Source organism: Chionomys nivalis, chromosome 6 (assembly GCF_950005125.1).
Source record: "Chionomys nivalis chromosome 6, mChiNiv1.1, whole genome shotgun sequence".
In the NCBI taxonomy this organism is placed as follows: Eukaryota; Metazoa; Chordata; class Mammalia; order Rodentia; family Cricetidae; genus Chionomys; species Chionomys nivalis.
The window spans coordinates 97,308,886-97,333,344 of NC_080091.1; the positions used below are offsets into that span (position 1 = coordinate 97,308,886).

The 24,459-nt window shown below is 44.3% G+C and overlaps 1 protein-coding gene across 1 annotated transcript in view; it reads right to left on the reverse strand.

Annotated features, from left to right (window-relative positions):
* Fras1 (Fraser extracellular matrix complex subunit 1) overlaps positions 1-24,459 on the reverse strand; it is a 350,600-nt gene that overhangs the window by 187,979 nt on the left and 138,162 nt on the right. Inside the window, exons 13-15 of the mRNA XM_057772897.1 lie at positions 23,823-23,957; positions 9,076-9,219; positions 1,548-1,688 (exon numbers count right to left, since the gene is read on the reverse strand). Coding sequence (XP_057628880.1) covers positions 1,548-1,688; positions 9,076-9,219; positions 23,823-23,957 — 420 coding nt within the window. The remainder of the gene's footprint in view (positions 1-1,547; positions 1,689-9,075; positions 9,220-23,822; positions 23,958-24,459) is intronic.

The following is a 24,459-nucleotide window of genomic DNA, read 5'->3' on the forward strand; positions in this document are numbered from 1 at the left end:
TGTGCAAGCATCAGGTCCAGAGAACCAGGGGAATAAGTCGAAGTGGGTGTGGCGATGCACATTTGTGGCTCTAGTGTGAAAAAGTGGACGAGAGAGAGCAGATCGCTGGTGCTCACTAGGCAGCCGAGCCAAATGGGTGAGCAAATCCCCAGGCCAGTGTCAAAAATCAAGGTATATAGTTCCTAAAGAACTGAGGCTAGCCTCTGAGCTCCACACACATCATGTGCTCTCTCTCTCTCTCTCTCTCTCTCTCTCTCTCTCTCTCTCTCTTTCTCCCTCTGTCTTTCTGTATCTCTCTCTGTGTGTATCTCTCTCTGTGTCTCTCTGTCTCTCTCTCTCTCCCCCCGAGATCACAGAGCTCACTCTGAGCAATGCTGGGATGTTGTTGTGGGTATCTAAGCCTCCCTGTCTGAACAATAAGAGAAGGGGACAGTTCATGGCCTGGCATTCCTCTCAGGCAAGTCTAGTTCAGTCCTGGTCCAGAGGGTTGGTTAGATGGTGACTGAACATACCTCCAGCTTTGGCAGTCTATGCTTCTAAGAGTTACATTATTGCGGGAAAGAGTCTGACTAGTATGTATGACAATGTTAGGGACCCCCCGAGAAACACACATACACACACACACACACACACGCATGCACGCACGCACGCACGCACATACACACACACTAAGAGCATGACCCAGACTGAGCCTTCAGAACCTCTCAGGACAGCAGCGAGACACAGGCAAAATGTTCTGGAGGATAATGGTCAGGAGCCAGGCAGGGGGAGTCAGGGGATGGGATGAGAACTTTGGGGACCGAGGAAAAGTGATGAACTTTGGTAACTTAAGAGGTTGGCAGACAAAGGGAATTTGATCAGGAGATGACAATGGCCGAGCTCTAAAAGACAATGAGGCAGAAGTAAGAACTAACACAGTGTAAATTTCAGTGCAGAAGGACGACCAAGTTGTGTGGGGCAGAATGCATTCTTTGGTGCCTATGAGGAAAAGACCAAGGTCAATCCTCTGTAAACTGAAGTCAAGACAGTCTCAAAAGGCAATGATTCATAAGTCTATCAATACAAAAGAACCATTATACAAACTGCACATTAAATATGTTTTTAGCGGAGGTAGACTTTACTGACTATCAAACTGTTTCCTTTTTTACTTAATTGTTGCCGTCATGAGTTTATAACTCATAAGGAGGAGATGGCTTTGCCACTGCCGACACAGATCAGTACTGGCTCACAAGCACATGAGAGCAGCATCTTAAAGATCTTCTGGACATTTCAAACAGAGCAAATGATCTCTGGGGATGACTGACAAGCACACAGCTTCGACGTACTTACCCCATCCTATGGAATCCAGTCATATCTCTTGTTCCCACACTCCCCTCTCCCATACCAGACACATAGCTTCTATTATGAAAAAGCTGTACCTTTAACGTAACCTGTTCCCTGAATACACCCATTACCAATGAGGAGCAGGTAGCACCAAATGCTGCCAAATATGCATGAATACGATGATGGTGGCAGTGATGATGATGCTGATGTGTCCCACTTCCTACCTTGGCATCTTCCCGTGGCATCAGCATAGTATCCATCAGGGCACTCAGAAACGCATTTCCCGTCATGCAACACTGTCTTCTCAGCGCAGGTAAGACATCTGGGACTACTGGGGCCACAGCTCTTACAGAATTGGTCACAAGCTAATGGGAAGGAAAAAGCCACCAGAGGGGGAGTGACAGTGAGCAACACAGCAGTGACCCTCTCTCTTCACAATGCCCCAGATTGGCACCAGTGTCTCATTCCCTGGCTGCTCAGAAGAGCTCTGTGCCCTTGATTCCAAACGGCTCTGTGCTTTCCTTTTCACTGTAGAAGGATAATGAAGGAATTAGTCACCAAACAAAGCGCCACAAATACTCCAAGGCATAGCCGCCAGCACATCTGATTCCATATGAGATTTAAAGCTGAAATGGCTTCAGAAGCAGGACTGACAGACTGAGCAAATAAAAATACCAACTTTCAGTTAAGTTTAAGCTTATAAAGAATTTTTAAAAAGTAGATTTTGTGTAACTAAGAACCAAATAGCCTCAATTTCACCTACTTAAAGCAATACTTCAGCAGTTCAGAATGCCACTCAGACCGTGCTGGGTAAAAACATACTGAAATTGATGAGCTTTTTACAGACTTCCAAGACCTACACATGTATGCACGCATTGATATACCCACAGAACAATGACATGGACCTGCACGGGGTGTTTACTAGGTGGTAGAGACACAGAAATTAAATTAACTCAGGCTCTAGTCCAAATGGCATATTAGTATAATCTAAGGAAAGTAAACACAGATATCAAACACACCATTCAAAAAGTGTGCGAGAGAGGAGGGAAGAGAAGCCCAGAAGGAACCTTAAGAAGTTATCCATCAATCAATCAATCAATCAATCAATCAACCTTGTCTTAGAAACTGAGTCAGACCAGGTAGGACTGACAGGAATATCTGCTAAGCTGAAAAAGCAGTGCCGGCTCAAGACATGGAACGATATGCTGTCCAGGAAGCAGCAATTCCATGACATAGGGCAGCCCTAGATAGAGGGAGCCTGTAGCCACACTGACACTTAGATTCTTATGCTCCAGAAGGCACGGCTACCTGAGAGTTGCTTGAAATTCAGATTCAACCGGGCACTCCTTAGCCTCACCCTATGATAGGTACTGAGAGGCCGTGCAGTTTTAAGCACAGTGGAAGGATGCCCGCACTTACAGATAAGAAAGACCCTTTGGCTTCAGTTTGAAAACCAATTTGAAGGGGTGAAAAGAACTGGAGTTCACTTGAAAGATCATGGCCATGCCCTTGGAGCAAGATGATTAGGAGTTATATCAAGTTTATGCAAGAGGGGACAGATTTGAGAGGAGTGAAAGAGAAAGTGTCTCAGGTGAGTTCCAAGAGTCTGTCTTGGGGGACAAAGGGATGCCCCTCAGCCATCAAAGAATGCAAGGAGGGTGATATGGAGGAGGGAGTTATGAGTCCAGTTTGGGGTGTACGTGGTCCAGCATGGTTTGTAGTTCTGGTACTCAAAAGAGCAACTCATTGTTCCTTATATATAAAACTAGTTTTTTAAAACCAGATCTGAGTTAACTTATTTAAGAACATCATGAAGGATAACACAGAACAAGGGAAGGATCTGTGGACAGTGTAACAAGCAAGTAAACAAACAAAAGCAAAAAAATGGTTCAATGGCAAACAAAAGAAAACAAAAGAGACTAAGAGGAAAAGGGCTCAAGAGACCATTGCTAACACAGAGGACAAATAAGGTCATCAAAGGTTCCACTATACTTGGAAATTGGGCTCTTGATGACCTGTGCCACATATTCCAGTGGCTCCAGGGACAGGAATTGAAGGCTATGATGATGAATTGTCTGCTACAGGCCCAGGGCTGTGAGTGAAAGGGACAGGGAAAGCCATGATGAAAAGGGTTGAAGGCTGCAAGTATAGACCCAGAAAGACGTTCTTGAAAGAGAAGTTTGAATGATTAATAAAAGAATGTCTAGAAACAAAGAGCGGGTGCACATTCAAAAGTGTGGGTGCATAGCCTGGCCCGGAAAGAGGCTCAGAGCCTAGGTCTGTAGAGCAGAGGATGGAGGTCAAGGAGATGCTGTTTTGAACGGCTCTCCAGCCTAGGCTCACTGCCTGAAGATAAACACAGGTCTTCGTCAGATTAAGGAGAATCAGCATCCAGGAACCAAGAACTGTTGGGACTTATGCAGTCAGCTCCCTTTGGACAGTTCCACCCTACAGCATTTCAAGGATGTAAGACAAAAGGTTCTAGGTCATCAGGCTTTATGTTCTATCCACTGTGGTGGGGAGCTGCCCATCTGCCTAGACCCAAATGAGCAAGAGAAATCAAGACTGGGCCATGGCAATGGCCTCAAAGAATAAGAGCATCACCCTCAACTCACATAAAATCAAACCAGAGTCTGAGAAGCCTCCTTCACTCTCAGTCCCCATAAAACTCATGAAGTTCCGAATCTAGAACAATTATCATAACAGAATCATATTTCTTAGAAGCTAAATAAAATATCCTAGAAATGAAGACCTGAAGAAATTTGTCAAAATTAAGAATTGACTAATAATAATAATGTTATGTATCGAACATTTTAAGACAGTGCTAAACAAATCATTAAAGGAAAACATAAATTTAAATACAAGCATTTGCAAGATGTCTTTTCATTCCAAATTAGCTTGTAACTTCAGTATAATAGCAATAAGAATTCTAGTTGAATTTTTTTAATACATGTAGTCTAATGCCTAAGTTAACTTTGAAGAGGAGTTGGGAGGGGGCTCCCCAATCAACTTTATGATGAACTACCAGGCAGTAGAAGTCAGTCAATCAAAGAGTGTGAAGTTGACACCGGGGCAGAGATGCAGACTGTAGACCAGCAGGCACAAAGGGATGCACATGTGGATCTTTGATATACAACGGACATCAAAAGGAAGGGCAAAACTGAGCTGCTAGTCATGTTGGGAAAACTGAACAGCAAAATTGAGAAAAACCAAACTGTGTGACTTCACAAGTCACAAACATAAATGAGATCTCAGGGGGTCAGAAGCTTAAATTTACATTGCTAAATTAATGGAAGAAAATGCAGAGCAATTAGTTTGTGATTGGTGGTGGCATATCTTCTTAAAAATTCAGCAGCAAAGCTCTTAAGCAGAGAGTAATAACAAAGATGAATTAATTGTTACTGTGACAATGTGCTCTACACATGTCTGAAATTGTAAAAAAAATTGTAAAAAAGTTAAATCAATAGAAATAAAAGAAAAAATTGCTCAATAAAGGACATCATAAGTTCAAAGTTAAAAGAAAAGAGAATGGGAGATAGGTACATATTTAAAATGAGATGGTCAAGAAGTAGCAGAGTGGTAATGCTTGCTTAGCATGCTCAAGGCTTAGCTTCAATCCCCAACACAAAAAAAAAAAAAAAAGTTAAACAGAACAGAAATAAAATATAAGGAACTACAGAGAAGGCAAAATGGGTAAAAAAAATTAAAAAGAAGATTTATACAGAGGAAAGTCAATGTCCCTTTATGCCTAGTAATCAGGAAACCTAAGGAGGTTGGTAGTACCCAGTGAGGGCAGCACATGCAGATGACAGAACCACCATCCTTGAGAATGGAGATTGCACAGCTAAGGGAAAGCAGCCTGGCACTGTTTATCAAATAAAGCCCAGGTAGAATCAATAAACCAGCAATGCTGGTCCTGGCCCAAGTCCCAGAGAACAGTCCAGATAAGCCCATCAAGGGGCAAGACTGGCGTAAAATGTGTGCACCCAAAATATAAACCCTGTTTAGAAAAGCTCCTAAGAGCAACAGCAACTTTAAAAAGCTCTAGGGGGTGGAGATATGTGTCAGGAGTTAAGAGCATTTGCTACTCTTCCAGAAGACCTCAGTTGGGCTCCCAGCCTTAACTCCAGCTCCTAGGGATCCAGTGCCCTTTTCTGATCTCCATGAGTACCAGGTATATAGGTGATGCACACACATACAGGCAGGCCTAACACTCACATACATAAAGTGAAAAATGAAATTAAATATTAGGAATTCAAGTAGTTACATGGGTGAGGAAAGAAAAGAGGGGGACAAGGAGAGGGGAGAGGGGAGAGGGAGGGAAGGAGGGAGGAGAGAGAGAGAGCGAGAAAAAGGAGGAGGAGGACATGGGAGTGGCTATCAGAAACCTGTGGATTTGACCTATTTATTGTATTACTTAGCTAGGCTTATACCAGTCCTTCATAAGAAAGAGGCTGAGGCCGGGCGGTGGTGGCGCACGCCTTTAATCCCAGCACTCGGGAGGCAGAGGCAGGCGGATCTCTGTGAGTTCGAGACCAGCCTGGTCTACAAGAGCTAGTTCCAGGACAGGCTCCAAAAAACCACAGAGAAACCCTGTCTCGAAAAACCAAAAAAAAAAAAAAAAAAAAAAAAAAAGAAAGAGGCTGAGTACCAAAAAGATTGGTGAGGTTTCCCCGGAAGTGTCCCACTCTTTATATTTACTACTCGTAAATTCCAAGACACAGACCCCAGACTGGCATGGCAACAGCCGGCTCCTTCCGGTGGAACATGATGCGGCTTATAACAGGCTATACCGAATGTCCACAACACCTGGCTTTGTGATATCTGCAGACAGGGGCCAGTTAGTTGTCAATACTTAAACCAACACCAGCCAGTCCGTATCTTCAATATCACTAATCTGAAATGGAAATAAGCCACCATTACTGGCATCTAAAGTTTTAATTAACATTCAGATACCCATCCGTTGGTTTATTGTTGCTTTGGAAAACACGACCATTCCTAAAGGCTCCAATGCTGTCGTGAAAATGTAACCTGCAGTTTTCCTTACTCAAGATCCCCAAGTTCGGTGCCATTAGCATCACCTGCTGCAAAGCAAGTGGTGTGGGCTGACACCAGCCATGATCTATCTTTGTGCCTAGAAGCCTTCAGACATTCTTCAAAATTCAAATTTCATGCAGATGTAGTACTGCCTTCCCCCAAATACTCAGAAGGTTGTTTTTTTGTTGTTGTTGTTGTTGGTTTGTTTTTTATTTAACTTAATTTAACTTTTGATTTTTAAAGACAGAATCTCAAAATGTCATTGGCTGACGCATTCTGTAGATCACTGTAATATATACTACCTCATCCACCTCTGCCTCCTTCCCCTTCCCCTCCTTCTCTTGACACTCCTTTGTTTCTCTCTCCCTTCTTTTGTCTTCAGATAAACTAGCCAACTCTAGGGGCATTGCTAAAATCAGTAGGTAGCAGTGTCCTGACCGTGGATAAAAGGTTTGAGCTAAGCTGAATGACTATTGTACCTACTGAAGACTATGCGGACTATGATAGGTTCCTGCCAATCACTAAGAAAGAGTGTGCAGCCCCTAATCGTTCTGACTTGTTCTTCTGTTCACTGGACAAGAGCAGCAATGAGCTGCTTTCAGAGTCTAATGACTCCACTTGTATAGGGAAGACAGAGGACCCTGGCAGCTGTTTGTTTAAGGCTTTGGGGGGTCCCCAGCTCTCCTAGAGTGCAAGCTCTCATCTGGGGTTACTCCATGTGAGGGCAGAGAGAGAGGCCAGGCTGCCACTGGCCCCGCATGTTAATCTTTCTGCCACCATCACTTTCCTGTTCAATTAAGCCCAGTGTATTCTCTAAAGGTGGACAGATGTCAAATTCATGCTAATCCTAAGGCCTAAAGGCATTTACACTTTAAGTCCCCAGGGAGGCTGCTTACTGCCACTGACAGAGGAGCTTGGCTACTGTCTGCCACTGAGACTAGATGGTGTCTTCTGCTGGTAGCATGCATGTAAAAGGAGGAGAGGGTGCAAGCCTGGCAGATGAAGAACGAGCATTACCTTTGGCTCCGGAGTTCAGTGTCGGAAGCCTGTGTTCCTTGTAGACTGGAAGGATTAAAATCAGAGGCCAGTGTGGTGGCTAATGCTTGCTGCACAGGACTGACCATCAGGATTGCTGCTATTTCAAAAGATAGCCTGATCTACAGAATGGGCTACCAGTGACACTTTGAGACTCTGTCTTTAAAAACCAAAAGTTAAATTAAATGAAAACAAACCAACAAAAAAACTTCTGAACACTTGAGGGAAGGCAGTACTACATCTGCATGAAGTTTGAATTTTGAAGAACGTCTGAAGGTTTCTAGGCACAAAGATAGACCATGGCTGGTGTCAGCCCAACGATGATAAGTCATTTCTGCCCACACCACATGCTTTGCAGCAGGTGATGCTAATGGCACTGAACTTGGGGACCTTGAGTAAGGAAAACTGCATTTACATTTTCACAGCATCATCAGAGCCTTGACATTTATGCCACCTGACTTTAGGAATGGTCCTGTTTTTCAAAGCAACCTGAAGACTATACCCGACTCTCATTCTGGCCCGCTTTAGCTATGAGACCCAAGGCATGTTTATTTCTTACTCTCTTTGCTTCTTCATCAGAACCACGAGGATGCTGGTCTCTATCTAGAGAAGTCACTGGTGCAATGAAACATTGAGCCCTGGTGGCAGTTATTCTGACCTTCCTAGCTGGGTGTGACTCAGTGCCTGTTATTGTGAATTACCACTAACTCTGGCATGAAACGACACAAATCTACTGTCTTACAGTGTAAGAGGTTAGAAGTTCTAAAAATCAAGGTTTTCTCAACTGCATTTCTTAGAACCCCAGAGAATTCACTCCCCTGACTTTTCCTATATCTGGCATGCTCGTGCTAGGAGATCCCTCCTTCTCCGTTCTATCATCCCATCTCTGCATCCATCCTCATGTCTTTTCCAACTCTGGCCTGCTCCCTCATTATCACACAGATACACCTGATGCTCCAGGACATTGTCCCTGTCTCTAGATGCTTCTCTTAGTCATCCCTGCAAAGGTCCAGCTACCCACTCAGTGATGAGCTCACAGGTTCTTAGCCTTAAACCATGACAACTTTGGGGTCATTATTCTGTCTACCATGGGAGTTAGATTTATCCCCATTTTACAAGCAGGAAACTGGCAGGCTGATGGGGTGAGTTGTGCCTGAATCTATGCTTCTGCTGCACTTCCACAGCTCTTGGTGGCTGGTCTCCATGCCTGGCACACAAGGGATGTACTGGGCTGGCTACCATCACATGACTGGGAAGAATACCAGACAGCGATCCATCAACTTTAAGTCAGTGATCCCAAAACAAAGGCGGGTCTGCCCACGCTGGCATGGGTCTCTGCTTCACTTAATTAGGGAAGAGGCTTGGTATGAATCATGTTTGAGATTTAGGGAAATGTCCCAATGGGGACGCCATTCCTCTCTCCACAAAGTTGTGAGTCTTAAGCAGGTTGCCTGGGGCAGGATAGAATGAATACCTCAAGTCTAAGAAGTCATCAGGGTAGTTAAAGGAGGTCCCACTTGTTAAAAAAAAAAATACAAATGACAAGGGAAAGTGAATATCAGCAGACATGCACATACTCATTGAGCAACAGATATGTTCATTATCAATGATATGATTTGAGTATAAGGGATGTTGAAAAATCAAGGAGCTGTTGCTTTGGCATGCCCGCCTGGCACTTACCTAGACAGGTTCCCTGCTTGTTGTAGAAGCCGTCCCCGCAGGTGCTCCCACAGCTGCCATCTCTCAGCACGTGCAGTGGGTCTCTGCAGGCCACACAGTGCTTCTCCGTGGGACCCCAGCAAGCTGCACAGGACTTGTGACAGACTGCAGACAAGCACCAAAGTCAGTGACCAGACTGATAGTCACAGAAGAGACTATCCACTTTTGCATTCCAAGGTTTAGAATTTACAGAAAGATACAGGTTGGCTCCTTGTCTCCTGAAAGGCTATATACAGAATTGACCCAAGAGAAATGTACACCAGAGGGGGGGGAGAAAGAGGGAGGGAGGGAGAGAAGACAGAGAGAGAGAGAGAGAGAGAGAGAAGAGAGAGGGGGAGGAGAAAGGGAGGGAGGGAGAGAGAGAGAGAGAGAGAGAGAGAGAGAGAGAGAGAAAGAGAGACAGACAGACAGACAGAGGGAGGGAGGAAGGGAGAGAGGGATGAAAAGAAAGAGAACACAAGACTATCTCTGAGGGTCAGAAGCACAGCTGCAGTAAGGGATGTGGCTAAGGGATCTGGAACAGGAAACTGATGGCTTTAGAGGAATGGGAGTCGCAGGAAGGAACCGTGATTTTCTGGATAAAGACGGGCTGTCTAATGAAATGCCATGGCCTTCATTCCCTTGTCCATAACCACACTACAGAGTGCATAGGCACAGGAATCCCCGCCCACCTCTGCCAGCTTCTTAAGGATGAGCTAAGGAGGAATGTCATTGGCCAGTGGACCATACAGAGACCTAGTGCTATCTGATCTTTCTCCTTCTTGTCCTCCTTCCTTCTCCCCATCCCTCCCCAACACTCCTCCATCTTCCCTCCCATATCTAGTCTCTTCTCCCCACAACACTTCCCCACACGTGTATCCCCAGGACTCCCAAGGCCTTCACACTTCTTCTTTCTGGCTCTAAGTGCAGGCTATTCCTAGACTAGAGCTGTGCTCTTAATATTTCATTTTTCCTTATCTTCCAGCACTTGCTGGTTTATAATTATTTGTGCCTCTCCTTTACATTAGCACTTCTGCAAAGACAGGCTTACAGTTAACAATGGAATGTCCTGCCATTGGCTACTTGCCTGTTTTGAGAACCCTGCTGTAACTTGCTTAACACATCTTAATTTTAAAGCATTTCCTTCACAACGGAGAACAATCTATCTTCCAGAGGCATTGATTCTGATCAACCAAATTGGCGGAGAAAATGAATGCATTTGCTGCCTACAAGTGATTGGGTAATCATACCTTAGCAATTTAATTAAGTATTTGTTTGGGAGCAGAAGAAAAGACACCTACATTGCAAACTTCAGAATCCAATCCCCCTCTCTCAGTTCTAAATTGCACAACAAAGTCTTAATTTCAGACAATTTTTCTCTCTGGTGGATTTAAAGATAATTACGAATTGTGTTAACTGCCAGGAAGACTACGACAGAGTAACAGTGGTGGGGGTGGTGGGACCAACTTCAGTGGAGCTGAAGGAGGGGTATCTAGCTATGGGGAGCACCAGAGAGCAGCCCAAGCCACATCTTTTGGAGGTGGAGATTGGGTGTGGGGAACTGGGGCAGCCCTTGTGTTTGGAGCTGCTGGGCCTCTATAGAGCACGGTAGTGCAACTCTCGGCCTTGGACATCATTGGGCAGCATGGGATTTTTATCCTAATTGTACCATGAGGTCACCAAAAGGGATCATGCAAAAGTGATGCAAGATCTAATTTAAAGTGTCGAACCTCTTATGGTTGCCATGGAGAAAGTGGGTGAGGTCATACAGGTAAGTGAGGTGACCACTATGGAGTGTACTCAATGTCCAGGTGAACAATTACAGAGGCTTAGGCTAGTGACATAGGAAGGAGAGATGAGCCAAGTCTTTGCTGTTATTATCTAGTCCTGTCTTGAAGGTGTAAGCTTCATAGAGGCAGAGCCCATTTTTACTCTGTTGACTGTGTCTGAGCACACTGTTGGTGTCTCACAGACATCTCTTGAGTTGAATGCATTTATACTTAACTCTCTTGTTTATATTTTATAAAGGTCACTCAGGAATTCTTAGCATACTTACAGTGAGACTCTGACACTATATCATAATACCAATGTGTGCTAAATGAATATACACAGATTTTGATTCATTACAGGACAATCATGTCATTGGCCACCTTCTGCATAGAACCAGCCACCCACAGGGTGCCAACCTTAAGGGTATAAAATTTATTTTTAAAATACTAAAACCCAGATGTGTTTTCAATGATGAATACACTGATATCTACTAGCAAATTCAATAGTGGTCGCTGCTCTTTCCTCCAGCAGCAGGTTCGGTGCAGGCACAACGCCAGAGGAGACTCTATTTCAGGACAGGCTGCCCTGAGCTGTCAACTTCGGGCGACACGTACCTGCTGGGCTTTACATCTGATGTCTAATTTCCAACACGGAGCATGCGTGCCTGCCAGCTATCTCCTCTTGCACTTAGTTTACAAGGGGCTCCTGCTCCACTGGGAGTCTTAGGGAAAGCAATGAGTCACTCACTCACTGACTTTTCAGCATCGTGTTGCTTGGTGACACACCCCACATCATCGAGGGTTTGTGCTGTACATCGTGAATATCGCGGTAATGGATATTTGAAAGTGAGAACGAGGCAAAGCCGCCTTCTCATCTCTCTCTCAGTACATCATGTTATTTGGGAAGAGCCCTGACTTTTCTGAGGCATAGCTAGGCATGCGTTGACTCATCAAACAATTCATTTCAAAAGTGAAAAGAAGGGATGGCCTTTCCTTTGCCAGCTTTATACTGAAACCCTACTCTGAGAACAAAAAAACAACAAACAAACAAACAAAAAAAACCCTTTTGCACTTGATAATATAGAAGTAGAAGATTTTAGAAAACTTTAAAAACCTATGCTTCTTAAAGAATAATATGCAACCCTGTCTCAAAAAATAAAAATAAAAAGAATAAAATGCAGTACCCCTTCAGAGTTCAAGTCCTCCCTGCAGGCAGCTGCTTTCTAGAAAGCCATTGCTGAGTGTAGACAGGGGGTCTGGTGCTCACAGACTCCAGCTTGAGAATCAGTGTCCCAGCAGGGAAGAGAAGCAGCCTTGGCTGGGCTCTCCACCCCCTCTGCAGGCTGGAATACCAGTTTGGGGAATCATCTTAGATCACTAGGGAAGCCAGGTCCCAATTCCAGGCTACCAGAATACTCTGACAACTACACAGCACCAGAAGCAGCCTCAGCCACAGCAGGACTGCCAACACCAACCAAGCTCTTCTGTACTGTCTTTCATTCATTTTAGAACAAGGTGACTTTTCGTTCCATCTCACGAAGACTGCGAAGTGCTTGCTGAGGATTGTTGTCAGGAGCTAGTGTGTGTGTGTGTGTGTGTGTGTGTGTGTGTGTGTGTGTGTGTGTGTGTGTGTATGTGTGTGTGTGCCCCTGTATGTACTCACGGAGCCCAGAGGACATTGCGTATCCCGTTCTATCACTCTACCTTATCAGTTTAATACGGGGTCTCTCACTGAACTTGGAGCTAGGTTAATGACCAGGAAGTCCCAGCAATCCTCCCGTTTTCTCAACAGCTCTGGAGTTATAGACCCATGCAGAGCCATGCCTGGCTTTGTACATGGATGCTAGGAATTTAAACTCCAATCCTCGTGTTTGTGTAATGAGCAATCCTCACCCACTAAGCCACCCCCCCACCCAGTGATTATATATAAACAAGATGCCCTCTTTCCACTAACTTTCCTTCTATTTCTTCTTTTAAGACATATCTCTAGCTCAGAGTGGACGTGAGCAGCCTATGCAGCTGAGGATGACCTTGAACGTCTGATTCTTGATTCTGTCTCCCAAGTTCTTGGCCTACAGATGCCAAGCACTACCACAATTCATTTATATGGGACTAGAGGTCCTCGGGGCCTCTTCATGCTGAGAAAGCACGTTATCAGCTGAGCTACATCCCAACCCTGTATGAGGCTCTTCCTGGATGAAATTATGTTTCTACTTTAAAGTCAAGTTCATGGTTCCTTGGCTTTCTATCCCATATGATGAGAATAATGTTTGTTGTGCCAAATTCTCAGGGACACAATGAGACAAGTCCAGAGAAGCAAACTACTGGATGTGATCCCACGAGTGTCTGCAGGGAGACCTGGAAGATTGTGTCTCCCCTCTTGCCAAAGGCAAAGTAATTTTCAAGGGAGAAAATTAAAGTTCACCAAAGACGGGGAAGACTCCTCCTGGAAAGGTAGACTCAGTTTGAAGGGAGGAGAGAAACGGAGCCTTGAGGTGTATGTCAGTGGCTGTACAATGGGGATCCACCCCTTCCCAGACACTTCATGCTCCACATTTCCCTTACAATCTGCACCAAGCAATGAAAGTTCTTTGGGAAGCCACTAGCAATAGTACGGTGATGCTTAGGCATCCAGAAGGTCCCCTCCACCCACTAGCACCCCTTCGTCCACAGTCCCACAAGAGACCAACCTCATTGCCTAGAAGCTCAACATCACACAGGCTTTAAAGGGACATCTGAGAAGTCATCATATCTGATCCCTCAACTCCAATGCTACGTTCCTTAGCAGGCTAGGCTTCTGCCTGCTTCCCTTTGCCAAACAAGGACTCCAAACCCCCAAATGAAAATGTCTGATCTCCAGGGATTTTGAAAATGCACAAGTATGTGATATGGTTCATTAAAAAAAGATGACTTTATAACCTCACAAATAACCAAACAATCCAAATATATGCAAACCAAACAGATAAGCCATAACTAGGCAGGATGGACTGGACTTAAACATAGCAACACATATGTGTCTTAGACATGTTGCTTACCGAGGAAATAAGGGGAAGAAGGAAGAATCCACCCAGAAATTTTCTGAACCATACCTTGTACTAAAGCAATTAAACATACATATTCCAAAACATGCAACAAACTATATTACAGTAGTTACATTGGGGCTAGGGAAAAGGCTCATTCAGTGAAGTTCTTGTCTTGCCATCATGAGGGTCTGAGCTTGATCCCCAGAATAGATGTCAAAATGGCAGACGTGGCGGGTATACTTGTAATCCCTGAGCTGGAGGCAAAGACAGCAGGACCCCACAGCCTCTGGCCAGACAGTCTAACCAATTTGATGAGCCCCAGGTCAATGAGAGACCTGTCTCAAAGGACATGGACAGTGTTCCTGAGGATAATAACCAAAGTTGTCTACTGGTCTCCACATGCATGTTTACACAAATGCACATACAACCGAACACACATGAACATGCGTGTAAACACACAGAAAAAATACCATAGCTGCTTGTAAGGAGATGGGTGAGAAGGGGCAGAAATACGGTGCAACACCAAAGCGGACAGACGGAGTGATAGACAGAATGAGAAAGAAACAAGAAAAGAGCCCAACAGAGGCCAGTGGTAAAAATGAGCCGTAAAATACAAGCCTGACTCACTCAGCCTGTTTCGGTTCTCGTGATCCAGAAATAAGTAAAAAACAAAACAAAACAAAAACCCAACAGGTATCTATTTTACATGAGTCACACTGGGATGTCCCGTGTGAACAAAGGCATGGCAAGGAGGCACACCCATGCATTTCTGCAAGAGTGAACACTAACACCACCTTCTACAAGGGAGTCATGCCAATGTGCATCGAAAACTTAACCATGCACACACACATCCAAGCCCAGCAATGGGTTGTTTATGAATGTAATTAAAATGACTCACGACAATTTCTACTGAAGATGTTTATATCATTGTTTTTTATGATAATGGCCAATGAAGAACAGATATCAAACAGCAGAAGGTTGGCTCAATGAATGACTGCATAGTTAGAGAAAGAAAATCATGCAATAGCTTTAAAATCACGAGTTGCAGGAGATAAGAAACAACATGGGGAAAAGAGGCAAGGCAGCGGCATGTAACGAGTGATTTTAGTTTGGAAAAAAAGGAGTGTGTGCATGCATCCTCACATACACACATAAATGAATTCATAAATTAGGAAGGCAGACATCAAGATACTAACAGAAGTGACCTGAGGGAGTTTGAGCTAGGGACTTTTGTTGACTTTTTATTTTACCTTACATTTTATTGCCTTTATCAAATTATTTCTGTGGAATAAACATGGAGTTATTGGTACTTAAGGGAAAAACATTACTAAAGGAGAGTGGCTATAATCTGCTTCCCCCAGGCACATAATAGGTAAATAGCTAGTTAATCTTTTAACCATGCTCGGAATATAGCTGAAAGATTTACTGGTGTTGGGTAACAGTGTCTCTGTAGACAAAGTGTGGACCCAAGAAAGGATTTCCCCATGGATGGAGGCTTCAGGAGGTAAACATGAAAAGAGATTTTTACACAAGGCTGGCTTTCCATTGGTCCGTAGATCAGAAAGTAAGGAAAGACGTCCAGTTGCCCATGGACATGCTACTCTGTAGTCAGTACTAGCAGTATAACAGGAGCTGGGGAGAGCACAAGCTGCAGTGTGCCTGGGGAAGTCAGGGGACAGCTCTGTGTAGGATGCTCTCCCTCCCTTGTGTGAGTTCCAGGGGAAGACCTCAGACCATCAGGCTGTGTGACATGCACATTCACTGACTAAACCATCACACCAGTCTGCTCTGGGAACGTTCTGTCTCCAGCCCCTAAGCTGCACTCCTGGGTCTTCAACACGAGATGCTGGCAAACACAGTGACCACTAGGCTGTTCCTCGGCTGTATAGACCTCTGCTGAGCATCCATCTCGGTCCCGGTTCCCTAGCTCCACCCTCAGTATGCATCCACCGAGATCAGGGGTAACCCCGATGCTGAGCATCCGTTCCAACCTGTCCCCTAGCTCCTGTTCGTGGCACACCTACTGAGTTCTTCAGCACTGCCTATTTGTCTACAGACATGGAAAGCCAAAGGAGGGACCACAGGGCCAAGCCAAGCCTTCGACTGGGCATGTTTTCAGATTTCCTGGGTATCAGTACAGATGCTCAGGACTCAGAGGGGAGCTAATGTGAGGTCTGTAGGCAACAGGGAAGGCAGAGCAGGGACAGTGTAAGAGGATTAAGTGTGAAAGAGAAAGAGTGGATGCTATACAGTCGAGCTAAAATAACAGAATGGCAAGAACTGGGCAGGAAGCCAGCAGATGTCACTAGTTTGTAACCTGTCACTGAAATATTTGGGGGTTCATATGTGTAAGAAAGAATGAGATCTGTTCTGTAAGACAGACTCTCTCATCTGTAGTGGGCTTCCTCTCGTCTGTGAAATGTTTGTTTGCTCAGTGTCACTCTAAGAAGTGCAGACAGATGCCACATAGTCTCTGGTTACAGCAGTGTTCCCAGGCAATGTATCATCAGGTACCTTCTCCATCATTGGGTCCCTTCCCCATCACCAGGTACCTTTTCCATCATCACCAGGTACCTTCCCCATCACCAGGTCCCTTCCCCATCACCAAGTACCTTCTCCATCACCAGATACCTTCACCGTCAGCACCAGGACCTTCTCCATCACCAGGTACCTTCTCCATCACCAGGTACCTTCTCCATCATCACCAGGTACCTTCCCCATCATCACCAGGCACCTTCTCCATCACCAGATACCTTTTCCATCATCACCAGGTACCTTCTCCATCACCAGGTACCTTCTCCATCATTACCAGGTACCTTCTCCATCACCACCAGGTACCTTTCCCAACACCAGGTACCTTCTCCATCACCAAGTACCTTCCCCTTCCTGTGCTTCTCCTATACAGGCATGCCCAAAGAGAAGGGGGCCTGGAAAGCCACTGTTGCCTGCTGCCCTTCAACTAGTTTACTCATGAAATGCATATTCTACAAAGGCCATGCTGTTGGCCTCCCCTCCCTTTGATGAGTCTTGAAACACTCCCTGCACTCTACCCGAGACAGTAAGCACTCTGCTACCTTAGGCAAGAGACATAAAAAGAAAGAGGGAAGGGAAAACAGAGACTGTGTGATTTTCCCGAGGCTACACCTAGCCGAGAACTGCTGACAAGGAGCTAATGTCAGGAGCTCAAAGAAAAGCAGGTCACCCGCAGGCCACTGTCGAGGCCTGCCTGAACATTCCTGTACTTCCCCATGCAATGGCACATGACATTTTTCTCCCATCAAAAAGTATCCCAGACGTTTTGCATGTATAATATACTACGTGAAATTCATAAAGATGAGAGATAACCCTACTTCAGTAACATGTTTTGAAAACTGGCCTCAAGACACTAATGGATATACATTCACATAAGTATAAAGACAACAACCAAAGAGACCTTATTTATCTGCATAGGGGACTGTCTCTCCCATTGAGAAGAAACGTCCCTAACTGCAGGAAAGCTGTCTGTCCAGCTCACTGTTCCCATGGTGTCTGGTAAGAAGCCGGATACATGAAACAGGCTAGACAGGCATTTGCTGCATGAGCAGAAGGGAGGGACAGGAATGGCACTTGAAGGGAAATTCCCCTTTCAGAGACAGCAGCTACATAAGTGATCACGACCACAGAAGGAAAACAAAGGGAAGGGCAATGCAGAGGATTCACAAAGCTGAACAAAATGAGTGGAGCTGGCATGGCAGGATCACTGGCCTCCAGACTCACCACGTGCCTGAGTAGGAGAACTGGCAAGGGCACTCTGCCTCTGGGGCATATTACATGAGCTGTGGGGGACATGAGCCTGAAGGTGGCTACCCTAGTCAGGAGCTGCCGAGGAGGGTGCCTGTCTGGTTGAGAGTTCATACCCTCCTTGTGGACACCATGAGACTACCATTAGTCACAGGCACAAGCATAAGCCATTAAGTCCTTATCACAGTGAACCATGCTCCAAGGAATCAGCCCCACTCCTCCAATGCCAATGACAAGGTGTGCTAACCCACCACACCCTCCGACAAGTAACAAATTTTAGAAGTTCCTCTGCTCAAACCTTATGTTTAAGATCTTAGCCAGTCCAACCTCTCATTATATATGTAAAATTTGGAGCTGCTCATCATAAACGTTTTCTCTAAAGATACACTAATTCTGACTGAAATCCAAGTAATTTCAGCATCTCATCATTTAGTCCAAACACTGCAAGCAAATGAGAAGAGAATTTTAACTTGGGAGACGTGAAATGTGATCTCTGCATTTTATTTACTCATCTATCAGATATGAGTGTATTCTATTTTTAACCAGACGTTAATGTCAAAATCGGCTTGTCTCTTCATGCAAGCCATGTGGTGTTCCTCTCCCCAGGTTGAAAAATAAAAGAGTGACTTCAATCATGTCTGTAGCTGCCTTCTATCACGCACGTACTCCGTGCCAGGCAGAATAGATTGATACTTTTCAAAATTCTCTTCTAGTCCTCCTCGTAATTGTTTGAAGTCCATAATACTATTCTCATTACAGAGTTGAGGAGAATGAGCCTCTGAAAGGTTAAATGACTTGCCCACAGCCATATAGCAGGATGTGGTAAATGGAGGTTAAAATAATCTCCTCACTTACAATCCTATAAAATGTCCGGCTGCTTGATTCCTTGGGTTTCTGTGCATAAGAACGTTCAAATAGAATGCACTTTGCAGAATTTGCTGTTTCAGTTCTGATTGTTGTTATTTTGGTTTTGGCTATCTCTATAAGTAACAGCTAGTCCACCTTGATTGACAGCTCACTATAGACAATGACTGGGTTATTTACCCCATAGTCTAGGAATCTAGAGTGGGGGTTCAAATAGAATGACTAGAAAGATAACAGACAGGGGAGAAAGCCAATAGGAAGCAGACTTGCAAGGCACCTGGCTCCATTTTCTAACTAAGTCACATGAACTTGGTCTTTTAATATTAACAACAAGGATGGGACAAACATCTCTGTCTCCATGGTACCCACAGTCTGTTGAAGCATGGGGCTCAGACACATGCATATGACAGACCCAAAATGAAAACCCAGGTCTTTGCCTCCAGTTCTGAAGTTTATACAGTGTCCTTCACTCCTTGCAACTCTAGACCTGCAATGCAAAGGTAGCCTTGCACTGTGACATCAGCCTCACACCTCCCCCAAGCAAATAAGAGAAACACTGACACATACATCTTAAAAAATGGGCAAAATCCTACCCATGCCTCCTCAAAGGCTAATCACAAGTCGTGACGGTGGTCCTCTGAATGAGAACGGACCCACAGGATCATGCATCAATACTTGGTCCTCAGCTGGTGAAACTGTTTGGGAAGAATTATGAGAAGTGGCCTTAGAGGAGGTGTGTCAGTAAGGGCTGGCTTTGCGGTTTCCAAAGCCATTTGCAGTGTTCTTTCTCTGCTTCCTGCTTGTGGATGGAGATGTAAGCTCTCAGCTACCGCTCCAGCACTAGGAACTCTAGCCTGCTGAAACCATGAGTCCAATGAAACAGTTTATGAATGGCCGTGGTCACAGTGTTTTGTCAGAGCAGTAGAAAAGTTACTGAATCTGTGATATTAGCTTCTTTATCTTTCTTTCTTAGGGCATCTTTGGCTTCTATTTATTTTGTGTGTGTGTGTGTGTGTATCCTTCAGGGGTCTCACCAAGATAAAACAAAGGTGACTAAAGAGAGGGGTAGGGAAAAAAAGGAGGAGTGTTCTCAGGCCCTCGGGAGTGCAGCCTGGATCCAGACTTAGAGGGGCAAGGCATTCAGCAGAGGGAAAGCACTCACACATGGAGAAGGCTTGACACCTGACTGCAAGTGACTAACAGATAGATTTTTGGTCCCCGAAAATAAATCAGAACAGGAGAAGTAGCAAAAATCCAGTCCTGGGACCTGAGGTATAAGGAATCAAATACGGGTGGGGTGCAGTGAGCAAGAGGCTGTGTTGAAGCAGATCGAGCTGGTGGCAAAGGATGCATAAAGGTTAACATAGAAATCTAAGGGCCTTACTAAATGCAAGGATTGGCACTGACAGGGTGATTCCTCCATGGTCCTATCTGGTAGATAAAAGAGACAAGCAACACATCACTGGTTTACAATTTTTTAGGTTACTATACAAACTGGGCAGTGCTGAGTCTTGGTATAGCATGTCAATATCAATCATCAAACTTCAAACCTGAAGAAAGCAAGGAAATGAAATGGAGACTTGACAAGCTGTCATCCATAATTATAGCATTATTGGGCTTAATCAAATCTGAAATGTAACAATACTGATATATGTTCAGATGTTTATAAGGCACAGTGTATATGGCTACATATCTCCAACCTCCTGAGGAAGGAAAAATGATCTTAAAAAAAGAAAAAAGAGGAAAAGCCCTGTGGAAGAGATTCTCTGTCAGGACTCAGGGTCTTTCTTTGCTGTTTCATTTACCTGCTCACGGTCTTGTTTTTGAAGAGCCATGTTTACTTGTTACTTGGCTTTGTCCCATATTTTTTACTCTGCCTATATCTAACATAGCGAGCATGAATATTAATCAGGAGATTTCTGTTAATTAGTTTCCCTGGCGAAATGCTCACTTTCTCTTGGTTTTGATGGGTCAATAAAGTGGATAAATATCCCAGTCAAAGCATAAATGACTCTGCCAAGAGAAATCAATTCAGGAAACCCTGCCGCTGTAAAATGGCAGGCATCTTTTTGAAAAGTTTAGCACATATTGGAAGAACATGATCTGGCTGACAGACTACCAAGGTCAATGGTGAAAAGTCAACACAAATGGCACAAGCATAAGTATTGCAGGAGAGAAAGAGAGAGAGAGAGAGAGAGAGAGAGAGAGAGAGAGAGAGAGAGAGAGAGAGAGAGAGAGAGAGAGAGAGCGCTTTTTGTGAAGAGCGTTTACATAGTCTCAATGCCAAGACAGTAATGGCAACTGGTCACAAATCTTGCTTTAGCTTCTAAGATCACACCCTCCTCTTCTTTCCTTCCTTCCTCTTGCTCTGCCTTTTCTCCTCCTTCTTATTTTATGCATAAAAATGCAACCAGCCTGAACTAAAGCAAATTGGTTTAATTCCCTGGAGGGAGCGCGAACAAATTTTCCCAGCAACTTTCTACCAGAGGCGTTTGCACGAGGATTTGTGGATGGAATGTGAAGCAGGCGGTTATGTAAACCAGTAATCAAATGAAACATTACCTGCTTCAAAGTGCCCTAAACCAGTATGAGCACCACCAATTAAAACAGTGAGCGTGACAGGGGGAAATGACCAAAGAGAAGAAGGGAGAATATGTAAGTGGCGTGTGTCTTTTTTTATACGTATGTGAGTGTGCATGTTTACTTGTATTTATGCACGCGTGAATGAGTGTTTGTGTATGTGTATGTTTGCATGTATGTATTTGTAAATGAGTGTATGTATCTGTTTGTACGTATGTTTATGTGAATGAATGTGTGTATAAGTGTGTATGTATGTTTATTTATGTGTGTGTATGTTAGGAGGTGAGGTAGGACCTTAACTTTCTTCAAGGGGACATGGGTCATAGATATGTTAGCAGGAGGTCTCTTTGATGTTAACAGGAGAAAGAAAGGGAATCTATTCAATAATTTCATCTAATTGAAATTTCAGCTGTTTCCCTAAATTTCCCAGTCATTAATACTTGTAAGGCTGTTTTCACTACCCACTTTGAGCCTGTTCTAAGACATCAGGTAAACAAAACATGGTGAGATGTAAACACAAGAGGTCTGGACTTTGGTTTCTGCTTGGTTTTGTTTCCCTCTCTTTTATAGCTGAGACGTTAATGAAAACACTGGTCCTACAAGAACTGTCCATTTCAAGAACATTTTATTTAACACTTGCTCAACAAATGTGTTAGCCTTTCATGCTGGGGAAACAAAAATGGAGAAGGTATGCTACTTGAACCATAAAAAGAACCCCCAGGCCAGACCGAAGCTACCCTGTGCTCCATGTTCCATAAAGTGATTGGTTGGTAACTAAACGGACCTTTGGCTCTCACATCACCATCGGTATGGATAGTTCTAGCCTTTCATTTGAATCATTTTCTCAGTGCCATGGATTTAGACTCTTCCCACAGCTTGGGACCAAGGGAGCCAGCAGCCACTTCCACATAGCACCTGCACAAGGCATGGGAGCTACTTTGTCCCACATAGCTGATGAATGGCATGTATTTATTCTTCTTAACTCTTCTCCATGCCAACCAAGGGCATGGGGAACCACACAGAAGATTCCAGCTGTGTCACAGATGGGCCCACCTTCCACTGTTCATCACATATTCATCCCTTCTCCCTAGAGTGGCAGGGGCAACAGCCACAGTCTCCTTTCCCCACCCCACCTTTCATATTAACCTGATACCACACACCTAGCTTTGGGGTCAAAGTACATGGGCGTATTTCCTTCCAAAGATGAACACCATTCTCTGATCTCTGCATTTCTTTCTCAACGACCCTCTTTCCCCACTTCTGCATTTAAAAGAGTTTTAGAAACAAGTGTAGTGGTACACAATTGTATTCTCAGCACTCAAGAGGCTGAGGCAGGCAGACTGAAATTATAAGGCCAGCTGGGGCTCAACAGTGTCTCAAAAATAAATAAGTAAAGAACCCAAAATTAACATAAAAAATTGGCACATTTTAACTTACATTTATGATTCCAAACATTATTCAAAACTTGGTTAAGCATAAATAAATCAAATTAAAGTATTAAGTATTTGAACTTTATCTTAAAGAAATCACACAGAAGAGGGTGAGCAAACAGTGCTCTCACTTGAAACAGCCTGTTCTATAAGTTCCACAAAACCTAGAACCCCGCAGAGCCGGCAACAATACATTCATGTGTTTCCAGCTAATTAAAATATCCTCCCCTTGGCACCAGCTCTTAAAGTTTACTACATGAACATGACTCCATAAAGAAACAAACTTGCACCATATGAATGCCCAGGGAATGTCCTGGTCAGATTTTGTCACATGTCACAAGCTAGTTGAGGTAGAATTCCCCTCTGTATGATGTGAATATGTTTTATTACCATTGGTTAATAAAGAAGTTGCTGAGAAGTCAAGAACAATGGCACTGGGTTTTGATCCTACTGCACGTACTGGCTTTGTGGGAGCCTAGGCAGTTTGGATGCTCACCTTACTAGACCTGGAAGGAGGTGGGAGGTCCTTGGACTTCCCACAGGGCAGGGAACCCTGACTGCTCTTCGGGCTGATGAGGGAGGGAGACTTGATTGGGGGAGGGGGATGGAAATGGGAGGTGGTGGTGGGGAGGAGGCAGAAATCTTTAATAATTAAATAAATAAATAGAGAAAAAATAAAAAAAAGAAAGAGAAAGAAAGGAAGGAAAGTGTGATATCTAAAAAAAAAAACAAAAGTTGCTTTGGCCTATGGCAGTGCGGAATAGCAAGGCTACAGTCATTTAGGAAAAGGGCACTTCTGTTGAAAAAAAACTAACCCTGCAAGATTGGTCAATGAGCAAGCCTCTGCCTGTATTATCTAGATTAATGATTGATGTAGGAAGGCCCAGGGCACTGTGGTTGGCGCCTTCTCTGCCCTGAGCTGGAAAAGAAAGCAGGCTGAGCAAACTACAAAGAGCAAGCTAGTAAGCAGCACGCCTCCGCGGCTTTGGCTTCCATTCACTTCCTGTCTCCAGGTTGCTACCTTGAATTCCTGTCATGATGGACTGTGAGGACAAAGTGTAAGGTGAGGCGAACACTCCTCTCCCACAAGTTGCTTTTGGTCGTGGTATTTTATTACAGCAATAGAAAACCCTAACTAAGGCAGGGACAAACCCTAGAAGAACCAAAGCACACCTCCCATTCGAGTGACTTGATCACAGCTGCTGTCAGCCTCCAGTTTATGACAGGCTGGGGCTGTGGCAGCTCTCTGTAGCACACCCACCTGGAGCCCAGCCAGCGTTTACCTGCACAGGAGTGGCGGTCTTGGTAGAAGCCATCCCCACAGGTAGACACACACTGTCCCTGCTTCATCAGCAGAGGAGGCAGGCAAGATGAACACTCCAGTCCACTGGTGCACGCGGAGCACTGGGGCTGGCAGGCTTCTCCCAGACAAGGTGAGAAGAAAAGCAAGACCTGAGGTTAGCTGGAATATACCACTCCCAAGCTGACTCTCACAGACCCCAATCCTGAAGCTCTGGGTCATAAACAATTCTTTAGACTAAATAGCTCATGCCAGGCATTGGGCAATGGTTTTGTAGATATGGACACTTTAATCCGCACAACAACACTAGGGAGTAGGCACGATTAATCCCGATTTTACATATGAGAGACCAGCACCAGAAATTAAATAACCTGCCCAAAGCCAACAGATACTGGCATTTGAAACCAGGCAGTCTGGCTCAAAAGCCTTGGTCTTTTCTACTTATCTAATAGTCCTTAATACCTTTATTATCCAACTTGTTTTCTAAGAATGTCCCTAAACACCCTTCAAAAAGAATGAAGACTATAAATCAAGAAAGAAAAAGAAAATAATTAAAATAATAGTGATGAAAGTAGCTAACCCTTAATAAGAATCGCCTGTCTCCTAGACACTCTACAACA